We start from the raw sequence: 11,800 nt of genomic DNA, 5'->3' as shown, positions 1-11,800 counted from the left end.
GGATAATCGTGGGGATTTTTCTTTGAAATGAATTGAGTGCACTCAATTAACATTTGTTTTTTTTTTTTTTTTTCAGATTTGTGATGTAAATGAATCGAGTTAATTCATTATTTTCTTGTATGTATATTGGATATAATTGGAAAAATTTTCAAATTGAAAAAACCAATGAGTTAACTCGATTTGTTTTGGATCACATGCATTGATTTTTTTTGATAAAATGACAAGTTAACTCGCTGATTTTTAATGGAACGTGACTTTTCGAAATCGATTTTATTTTGCAAAAACACTCAATAAGTTAACTCACTGCTTTGGGAGTGAATGAAAATAATTTACTTTAGAAAATTTTTATGAAGCAGGCGGATCATTCATCATTTCACATGGTTAATGACATTGATCAAATTGATTTTTTAAAAATAAATTATCACTTGATTTACTGATTTCTTGATTGTTGCGCCCCTGTTTAAGGATCTAGATTTTCTCAAATTGAGGGTGAATTGAAAAGAAAAAAAAAAATCAAAATTAAGATCTTCAAAGTTTAAATATAATATATATATTTTTTCAAATAATTTCGATAGAACTTCACCTAAAAATTAGACTTATAAAAAAATTTCACTTATAAAAATCTACTTGTATAATCAAAATTTATATATTCACTACATTCCAACCATCATATCATAATAAATATATGACACTAAAAAAACATAAATATAATTACAACCTAAATTTGTACATATATTAATTACACATCTCATGTCAAGAAAAAATTTTTAAATAAATAATCTAATTTTATAGTAAGATTTGTTCCTACTAAGATTGAATTATAAATCGATATGAAATAAACCAACTCATTCTTCGAATGATAAAAAAAAAATACTAACTAATTTATAAGTCCAACTATTTTGATTAAAAAATTATCATTAAATTCAACAAATCAAGAAACATAAATTTATTATTGAAGAAACTAAATCGGCGAAATTTGTATTTGGATCACTTGAATTTTGAATAAAATCCGACCCTTTTTAAGTTTTTGGTCTAGTTTCACGAGGGCACTCAAACAATCCGACCAAAAACTTAGGACTCCGGACTGGCATCAATTTATAGTCATCAAGTTGGAGAACAATAGTCTTAAACTGGACTTAAATGTTAAAAAATAAAAAATAAAATAAAAATGCATGGATGCTCATGCTGCTACGCAAACCGGTTCCTCAGATTCTTACACACAAGCTCCGAACTCTTACAACAAAACCATCCACTTGAACTTCCCAAACTCGAAAGAAAACCAAATCAATTTCCCATTAGAAGAAAATCCAAGAATTCGAAGAATGCCCAATCTTCCAAAACAGTCACTGACGCAGCAGAGATCGTGAAATGGAACATGTCAATCAGTGAACACATGCGTAACGGTCAAGTAGAATCAGCTCTCAATATATTTGAAACAATGCCACGTCGAACATCCGTCTCGTGGAACGCTGTGATCTCAGGTTACTTGATGAATGACAAATTTGATCTTGCTCGCCAATTCTTTGATACAATGCCAGAAAGAGATCTTGTTTCTTGGAATATAATGATCAATGGGTATGTTCGGAATCGTAATCTTAGTTCGGCTCGATTACTGTTCGATAAAATGCCTGAACGAGATGTCGTTTCTTGGAATACTATGTTATCGGGTTATGCGCAGAATGGGTATATAGATGAAGCTAGAGAGATATTTGATCGGATGCCGAATAAGAATTCTATATCATGGAATGGTATACTTGCCGGGTATATACAGAATGGGCGAATTGAGCTTGCCCATCAGCTTTTCGAATCGAAATCAGATTGGGAGACAGTTTCGTGGAATTCGATGATGGCGGGATATGTGAGGAGGAAGAGATTGGTTGATGCTCGTCGGCTTTTTGATGGAATGCCAAGGAGAGATGAAGTTTCGTGGAATACTATGATTTCGGGTTATGCCCAAAATGGGGAATTGTTGGAAGCACAGAAATTGTTCGAAGAGTCTCCAATTCGGGATGTGTTCACGTGGACGGCTATGGTGTCGGGGTACGTGCAGAATGGGATGTTGATGGAAGCCCAAAGAATCTTTAATGAAATGCCCGAAAAGAATTCTGTTTCATGGAACGCAATGATTGCGGGGTACTCACAATGTAAGAGGATGGACTTGGCTTGGGAATTGTTTGAGGCAATGCCGTGTCGGAACATTAGTACTTGGAATACTATGATTACGGGTTATGCTCAAAATGGGGAGATTGATCGAGCTCAAAGCTTGTTCATTGAGATGCCTCGACGTGATTCCATCTCTTGGGCAGCTATTATTGCTGGATTTGCTCAGTGTGGCTATAGTGAAGAGGCTTTGCGTCTTTTTATAGAGATGAAGAGAGATGGGGAGAGGATGAATAGGTCGACATTTACATGTGCTTTGAGCACATGTGCTGATATTGCGGCTTTGGAGTTCGGGAAGGAAGTGCACGGTAGGCTTGTTAAGGCTGGATATGAGATGGGTTGCTATGTGGGGAATGCACTTCTTGCGATGTATTGTAAGTGTGGGAGTATAGAAGAAGCTTATGATGTGTTTGAGGGGATGGTGGAGAAGGATTTGGTCACTTGGAATACAATGATCACGGGTTATGCTAGACATGGGTTTGGTAAGGAGGCTCTGAAAATTTTTGAGTCGATGAAGATGGAGGGTATCAAACCGGATGACGTCACTATGGTAATTTGTTCTTTTGTTCTGTTACTAAGGATACTCATTAGATGCATTGTATGTAAAAATTTCATTCCATTTAACATGATGGGCATTATTTTTTATATTCCCATTGTTTTGAGTTTTTTAACCTTGTTCTATATTTTCATATTTGATAGTGAAGCAATTATTGGTTTGAATTGGAATTTTTTTTTTCTGATACCCAGATTTTATACATAGAAAATGGAGTTACATTCCTACCTTCTTTATAAACAAAGCACCCATGAAAAAGAATTTTAATGGGTTCTTTCTGTTCCTTTTACCTGTGAACTGGGTTTCCACTCTCAGAAAGCTTGACAGATAATCAATGGTTAATGCTGCATAATGAAAATATTTCCTTGCTTAGTTTTCATAGTGAACTCCTCTCTAATTATTGTTTATGGCTGTAGAATTTTCTAAAGTTCTCAAATTTGTTGTTTTATGTAAGATGAGTGCAATTTAATAAGCCAACCTATAAACTAGAAAGAAAATTTATTTAGTGAGATGAAAACAAGAAGCAAAATTGTATTTAACTTTTCATTTCCATTCATTTTATTTTATCCATTCATTATGTATGATTTTTTTTGATAAGTATAAATCATATAAATGAAAAAGAAGATAGGGAGGCTGAGGTAGCCCCCAAATAACAAACAAGAGAAACAACAAGGGAAAAAAGAAAGAAATAAAAAATACATGCCCAGCGGGTAGCTAATTGTTACAAATGTTATCCCAATTAAAAACAAAATCTTGGAAACACACTCCATTCATTATGTATGATGCTTTGCTTTGTATGGTTTCACATGTATTCAGGTTGGTGTTCTATCTGCTTGTAGTCATGCTGGCTTAGTACATAAAGGAAAAGAATATTTCCATTCAATGTCTCGAGATTACAATATGATAGTAAAGGCACAACACTACACTTGCATGATCGATCTTCTAGGCAGGGCGGGATGCTTGGAAGATGCCGAAGCTCTCATGAGAAACATGCCATTCGAGCCAGATGCGGCAACATGGGGTGCTCTTCTCGGAGCAAGTCGGATTCACGGCAATACTAAATTAGGTGAAGAGGCAGCCGAGAAGATTTTTGAGATGGAGCCAGATAATTCGGGCATGTACGTTCTCCTCTCAAACTTATATGCATCTTCAGGTAGATGGAGTGATGTTGGAAAATTGAGAGTGATCATGAGAGATAGAGGTGTGAAGAAGGTTCCCGGGTTTAGTTGGCTTGAGGTGAAGAACAAGGTTCACACATTCTCGGTTGGTGATTCGGTGCACCCTGATAAGGACAAAATCTATGCTTTCTTAGAGGAGTTGGATCTCTATATGAAGAGGGAAGGTTATGTTTCAGCAACAAAGATGGTTTTGCACGATGTTGAAGAGGAGGAGAAGGAGCATATGCTCAAGTATCATAGTGAAAAACTAGCTGTGGCATTTGGGATCTTAATGGTTCCTCCAGGGCGACCAATCCGGGTGATTAAGAACTTACGGGTGTGTGAAGATTGCCATACTGCGATAAAATATATATCTAAGCTCATGGGAAGGTTGATAATTTTAAGGGATTCTAACCGTTTCCACCATTTCAGTTGTGGTTCATGTTCTTGTGGGGATTACTGGTGAGAGTCGAGAGCTGGAAAAGAGTGGGAATCGTGCTAGGGTCGTAGTCATTGATCCATTGAGGGGATCCAATGAGGGTCGACACTCTGCTACATACATTCTACAATGTAAAACATTCTTATTTTTGTGGATTCAAGAAGAAAACTGTCAAGATCATCTGTGCTGTTCCCTTCAAGGAATTTTCGACAGGCCTAACCATGATTATATTTCAGAATCAGATAAATAGAGATTCGAAGCTCCAGATTCTCTAAAGCCATGTCTAATTAATCAAGGCTTGTATATAGATATGAGAGGCATTGAACAAGAACCATAGAAACTAACTAAACCATCAATCAGTTGGATATTATTAGCCTCTTTCGGCTACAAAGAAGACTCAATTACTCGACATTCTGAAAGGCCTATCTGGTAACTATTTCAGAATCAGATAACAACATCAACAGTGTTGAAAATTCAACAACAACCAAATCCATCTAGGATTTGATTCTTCATATCTCAAAAGAGTAGTGTTCAAAGAAATACCCTGAACCCACCTAATTGGGTTATTGAGGAAAACAATGGTGAATAGATTATTCCAAGACCTAGGATTCTGTTTGAGAATTTGGGTTTTGCCATCTTTGTAATTGGAGTTTATAAGCCATGAACCAAGCTCATAGAAGTTACCAAGCATGGAGTAGCAGCCGGGGCCATCTTGAAGACATATCAGGAGAGGTGTTTCAGATGAGGGAGTTTATATCGATTTTGACGCTTATGAGAAAATGATGAACTACCCATCTCCTTTTCTTTTCTTTTTTTGTTTCTCTTTCTAAGCCAGTTAACAGGAATTTTTGTTGAATAGTGGACTAGGCAAAACTTCATCAAATCATTGATCTTGACCAGAACCAGTTGATGGGTCTATTCCAAGGTATAGTTAAATTACCTTTTCATCTTGTTTGATTCTCTGATAAGTTCTCTTTATATTCTTAGCATTTTTGTTGTTGTCTCAGTTTCAACTTACAATCTATCTTATGGTTCTCTTCTGATTAGTCAGAATGATGAGTTATGAAATTCATTCAATTCCTTATTCTACATTGTGGGGTGGCTAGGGAGATTTGGTCTCACTTCCTTTTATTGTTTGGTGTGCAAGGTTCCTGGCTTTTCTGTGAGAGATGTCTACGTGGCTTGGGGACAGTTGGGAGTGCCATTCAACAGGCCCAAGAGATTTTTGTGGTCGTTAACTTCGTTTGCTATTTCTTGGGGAATTTGGAAGGGATGTAATAGAAGAATCTTTGAAGGAAAAGATCTTGATGTTGGCCAATTGATCCCGTCGATCCTGGAGTTTTTATTTTATTGGAGTAAGGCTTTTGTGGTGCTCGAGGGTTCTTTTTTGAGGATTTTCTGTTTCACCGGGAGAGGGTCTGTAACATATCTGTGGGGTGATTGCTTCGGTCTGTTTTGGCTGTGCGCCTCTTGTCTCTTGTATTTTGCTTTCCTTTTCCTTTATTTTAATATATTCCTTTTATTTATCAAAAAATTTATTCAAATTACCTTCATATGGAAAGGCAGGTGCTTTCATTATCGAAATCATCAAAATAATAATAATAATAATAATTTACATTTTATATTATTTTTCGCTCAGGATATTATGATGCCAAATTTGACATCATGGAGATCATTGTCACAAAAAACAGCTCATTTCATTACTTATTGAATAAGAATTCTGCACCATCCTTTTTTTTACCATTCATTTGAACTTCTGTTTTGAAAGTTTTATTAGAACTTCAGAGGTTAGTTTTGAATGGGAATGGCTTCCGTGGTAAGGAAATCATCTTCATAGAACTTAAGGTCTTTCTTGACTCATCTCCATACTCTGGCGCATCGAATTTGTTGTGCCATAATATCTTGACCTATTATTGTGTCAAATTTTTAATAATTTTTTGTACAACAAATCTGAATTATTCTCTTGCCACAAATACCTTCTCTGCAAGAGCTTCCATCAAAATCAATCCTTGTCAATGTCGTTCGGATCACAAATCTGTCTCACCCGGGTTTTATATTTTCCCATATTGTAAATATTGCAACTTTAGCCCATCATTTACATGCATTAATTCTATGCTGGTTGATAGTTCACAGAGCTAAGTTGCATACTTGCATCGACATTGTCCAACACTCATAAAAGAAATCCTTTATCTAAGAGAGGTTGCCAATAGAATTGTTAATTTATTTATGGAAGAAACAAGATCACTTAAATTTCTTTGACATGAGTTACATAATCAACAGATCCATCCCAGCCTTTTCTCCCTAATCAAACAACATAATTCCTTAGTTCTCTTCTACAAAGACGGTAACATCATTCAAAGAGAACCATTGAAATTTGAGGACAAACCCCTCTTTTCATCACCAAACAATCCTCTCTCCAAAACCCAATCTTGTATCATTGCTTGAGAACTCAATGTCTGATCGGCAGGAACAAGGTGTCCAGCTCCCGAAACCACGACTTCGCTCAAGCTTCCCCGTCTTTGCACATACCCAGCAACCTCTCCATTCACTTTCCACACCTTCCTCTCTTCCATTAAAAACTCCTCAAGTCCCTCCCATTTCATTTTCTTTATCCACGCCTCGGTCGAAACCACTCCATCTCTCAAATCGAACTGCCCTTGATACAACAAAACCTTACTCTTATTCACCAATTCCTCTACCATGAACTTCACACTCTTCATCACATCGTTGTGCAAAGCACTCGCCACAACTTCGCTGCATTCCTCCCACACCATTGATTTCTCGACACCCAAAGCCTTCTTCACCTCTTCCCTCTGTAGAAATTCAGTGACCAAGTCAGTTTCATAAGGCTTCTTTCTTCTAAGATCATAGAGAGTAGCCAATCCTGTCATGTTTTGCAATCGTCGCAATACCCTTCCACGCACATTGGTGGCCTCACTCCATTTACCTTCTTCGATCAATCTTACGGTTTCGTCTTGAATTACTTCAAGTTGGGTCATCTGTTTCTCATTGACGAGGCCTGAGTAGTACGCGGTTATGGCATGTGTAGCTACCTGAGTAATAGGGTCCGTCAACCCGTTACCAATTGCAACTCCCCTTAAATTCACTTGTCGAGAAACAGGTAGGTGAGAATTCTGTTGTAAAATGTAGTACCCAATTGCAGGAACATATTTTCCAGCATAGCTCTCACCAGTGATGTAAATTGGTCGAGATTTGAACAAAGGGTTTGATGAGATAAATGCGCGAAGAGCGATGAGAAGGTGTTTGGCAACTGTTTCTTGGTCTTTCGGAATCTCTTCCGGCGACGAAGCAATACTAAATCCAGTCCCAATTGGGTTATCTATGAAAACTAGGCCAAATAAATGATTCCAAGCACCGGGATTTGGTTTGAGAATTGGATTTTGACCATCTTCGTAATCGGAATTAACGCGCCATGGGCCAAGTTCGAAGAAGTTACCGAGCATGGAAGAGCAGCCAGGGCCGCCTTGGAGCCAGAAGAGGAGGGGTGTTTGTGGTAGAGGAGAAATGGGTTGTTGAGCTTCATAGAAAGTGAAGAAAATAGCTGAATTTGAGGTGGAATTGATTGGAAGGTAACCTGATTTTGTTGGGAGGGCTTCTTTAGGGAAGAAAGGAGTGGAATCTGCATGAAAATGGTGAAGAAAAGAAAGGAAGAGAAGGAGGAGAAGGGGGAGGAAGTTGGGAGTTGACCCCATTACTGTTTTTGATCTTGGTATCGACTCCTATTTGATTGGATTATAAAGATTCTTTGATAAATAAAAGATGGGCATGTTGAAACAATGGACATTTTGGGGTTTTTACCTTATTAATAATTTGGAGGCCTAAACAACCATAGACCTTAAGAATAGTCTATCAAGTCAAACAAGAACTTAAATCTGACTGTTTGGGTGCTGGTCCTTCTTTTATCTTATGTGGCATGGTTCCCTCTGTTCGATTTTGGATCAGAACGAACCTGATTCATAGAGATAGTTTCACCGAGGGCATTTAGGTCATTTATGTTAATCTCATCGAAGACCAATTAGATGACATGTCATCAGTTTAAAAATACATAGATATCTCTAATATTGATCAAAAACTCAAAGCACGGGTATCTCTAATATTGATCAAAGTATGGTGAGTTTGTTGTTTTCCAAGAAACCAGGACAAATCTATCTGCCAATTGGTTTATTTTGTTCTAGTTTGTGGTTCGGCTCAGTTGGAGCGAACCTGGTAATAGCTTTGAACCTTATTCAAGAAATGAATTAAAGAACCCTTTAATTTCCAAACATACTTTATTAACCTCGTTTGCTTCTTTTAATTAAAACTAGTAGGTGGCATGTGTAAAAAGCACGTGTATTTATTAATTTTTTTTCATTTTAGGTAAGATTTTATATTTTTATAATTACTTTAAAATATGTTTTAAAATTTTAAATACATAATTTAAAATTTGATCATGCATAACTGGCATGGGCATCCTATCGAGGTTAAAAGAGATAGAAAGGAAAGCCAATAAATTTGGAGGACTATTACTAAAAGACTCAAGGTCCAATATGATGTCCCGAGCTATAAAATAGGATAGATGCCTACGTGGTACACTTTAGTTGGTATTTAAACACCTCGGACTTTAATCAAGTCACAGCCCAATGTATTTGTTTCTTAATCAAATTACGCCATGTAGACACTGATCCTATCTATAGAAATAGGACACCGTATGGGATCTCGATTCTTAATAAATTAAAAAAGTAGTACAAGAGATACAACAGAGGTGGAAAGATATTTTTGAAAAAACTGGCCAATGTTGTTATTAGAATTCTATGCATTTTTATGAAAATGCCCTTAATAATAATAAGGTTAAGTGTAGAAGTGGGGTACTTTTTACCTTTCAAATGTTGACCTCAACAGACACAACTTTCTCTCATCATAAAATTTATGATAAGAGTCACGATCCGGAACAGTCTCCCATTTCTATATGAAAATATGATGTCTAGGTGGCATGTCTTTATATGGGAGAACAAATAATTTGGCTGTAAGAACTAATGTATCTACAACCTCGAGGGGATGTCTTAATGGCAATTTCGGATCCAATAAGTGGTGGGAGTCCGTAGGTTGCGAGTTCGATATCCAGTATGAGCAATATTTCCTTGGGACCACCCACGAGGGCACAACCTCACTTACCTGGTGCTTGTGATGTGCGGGAATGACACCCGCGTGCCCGGGGAGGGACCAATATGCCTTGGCTCCGACCCTACAGCTCTTTCAACTCCCCTAGTCGGACGTAAGTTTGGACACCCTTGTCATAAAAAAAAATTCTTCTTCTAAGCAACCCAACCCAAAAAAATAAATTAGGATGGAAAATTCACTTCCACCACACCACCGTCTATACCATACCTCAAATATGGTGATCTTTAAAGTCAATCAAAATTTGTTGTTTAACTCTATATTGACGTAGAAAATAAAACTATTGATTTATGTTAATATGGACGATATGTGAGAGATTTTGTGATGCTAATTAAAATGATTTTGAATACAATCCTCAATAACATACAAATACATATTTAAATTAATTTAAGTTAAGCAAATAACATTTAGAGTATTACCTACCTTGATATCATCGCTAGCAACAACAATCAAAATATCCATCTTAAAAACCTTGCACACATTGATTCAAATAAATAAACATGAATCAAATTAAATTACATGTATAATTCTACCTTCGTATCTTTGTTCCAACGATTGACAATCAAAAATGGTAAATGATGGATTCTGATTGTTGCTTCTAATTTAGTTAATGAGACTCACCATTCTCGAAAGAAATTCATGGTCGGCAACATAGTGAAAATTTTAAGATCAAAAGAAGCATCGTATAGCAAATTTCTCTATCATTGAATCCCTTATGATTCTTCTATTGTAACAAAAAATTAATTTTTCTTATAAATCCTAATGGATTTTCTCAAGATGTTTGGGAGGATATGACCACAATCATAAACATTCAGGGATTCGATTTTTCTAGGATTTGAACAAAATTTTATCCATCTTTAATGATTTTTGGGCACGATGTGTGACTACATTGTAGGCAGGGAGGGAGATGGGCATGAGGAAGGGGGCAAGGAAGAATAAGCATGTGCATTTAGATGATGGGTAAGGTAGAAACTTGTGTAGCTTTGCTGACAACAAAATTTAATGTTACTTTACATCTTTATCATATTATTAGTAATAATAAATCATGTTGATAATGGTACAATAGGATTTGAATTACACAACAACATAAAATACTACTTAAATGTTAAAATGACAAATGTAAATCTTATAATTATTATTAATAACTAATGATGTTTGTCATTGAAAATATGTCAATGAGAACTTTTAAATGGGTACAATATTTATAGCAAAATCGAATTATGGTTGTAGAAACTAAACGTTCAAAATATTTAAAGAATTTCCTTCTTTTTTTCTTTTAAAGGATGATATAGTCTTAAGGCTATGTTTGGTAACACTACTCAAGTTTGAAGTCTAGAAACTAGAAACCAGATTTCAGAAGTTTCACACAGTATCCCCTCATCATTGGTTCAAAATTTATGAATTTCAATTATGAAGTCTGAAATTTGAAATGAAACAAATGAAAATAAAACTTCTAAAGTCTGAATTTTAAAGATGGACCACTTCCATTCAGACTTCAAGTGCTACCAAACATACACTAACCTTTTAATGAGGGAACTTTTAGTAACTTAATAACCTAATTTTTAGGGTGATTTAGACGTGCCCCACTCCCATGTTTTGATAAATATTAGAGACACCCCCTGTGTTTTGAAACTGATGCTAGCATACGTCACTTGACATTAGTTTTCTACGTACACTAATGAAAAAGACTCAAACACCCTCATTTTCAACTTCTAGCTAAAAACTTAGATTTTCTCCTCAAAACTAAGCATCTTCAAGCTCTTCAATCTCTATAGTATATCTACTCAACTTTTTCTTCAATTCATTTTTTCCAACCTAGAATTAACCTTTTACATAAAACCATAGATTTTTCTACGCAAAATCCCATTTTTTTCAATTTCCCCAAATATCCTATTTGTTTTTCTCTACTCAAAACTAGTAAACTTCAACCTCTATGTTAACTTTAAACTTTTGAATTTTATCTTCAACCATGGTTTTCTACAATGCCTCCTTTTGGAGAACTCTCTTTTTCGAGAAAATCCTAAATTTGTCTACCACAATATCATTATTTTATATTTTTCACAAAAATTGTATCTTTCTTTGAGACTTGAAATAGATAAAATCTTAAGATAGATGATGAAGGTTAAACTTTTTATCAAAAGAGGTTAAAGATAGGTTTTGAAAAGAAAATTTTGGGTTTTCGACTAGATGTTGAAGATGAAGGCATTTTAGCCTTTTTTGATTAGTCTATTTAGAAGACTGAGGTCAATGGATGCATGCCATAAGTTTCGAAACACATTGGTATTGTTGATAGTAAATTTCATGATCTATCTCGAG

General features: G+C 35.7%; 2 protein-coding genes across 2 annotated transcripts; one reads left to right on the top strand and one right to left on the bottom strand.

Moving 5' to 3' along the window:
- The first annotated feature begins 1,029 nt into the window (after nt 1-1,029).
- LOC147387672 (Tetratricopeptide repeat (TPR)-like superfamily protein) lies at nt 1,030-4,817 on the top strand. Its single transcript, XM_086420437.1, has 2 exons — nt 1,030-2,710; nt 3,530-4,817. The coding sequence occupies exons 1-2, from the start codon at nt 1,169-1,171 to the stop codon at nt 4,334-4,336; spliced, it is 2,349 nt and encodes a 782-aa protein (XP_086276563.1). The 5' UTR covers nt 1,030-1,168; the 3' UTR covers nt 4,337-4,817.
- A 1,692-nt stretch (nt 4,818-6,509) lies between these two features.
- Nucleotides 6,510-8,064, bottom strand: LOC147387671 (serine carboxypeptidase-like 50). Its single transcript, XM_086420438.1, has one exon. The coding sequence runs from the start codon at nt 8,020-8,022 to the stop codon at nt 6,664-6,666; it is 1,359 nt and encodes a 452-aa protein (XP_086276564.1). The 5' UTR covers nt 8,023-8,064; the 3' UTR covers nt 6,510-6,663.
- Between the last annotated feature and the right edge of the window lie 3,736 nt (nt 8,065-11,800).

This window comes from Akebia trifoliata, chromosome 13, assembly GCF_017979445.1.
Source record: "Akebia trifoliata isolate Shusen 1 chromosome 13, ASM1797944v1, whole genome shotgun sequence".
NCBI lineage: Eukaryota > Viridiplantae > Streptophyta > Magnoliopsida > Ranunculales > Lardizabalaceae > Akebia > Akebia trifoliata.
Note: the sequence above shows the minus strand (reverse complement) of the source record. Positions and strands in the feature narration are given on the sequence as shown.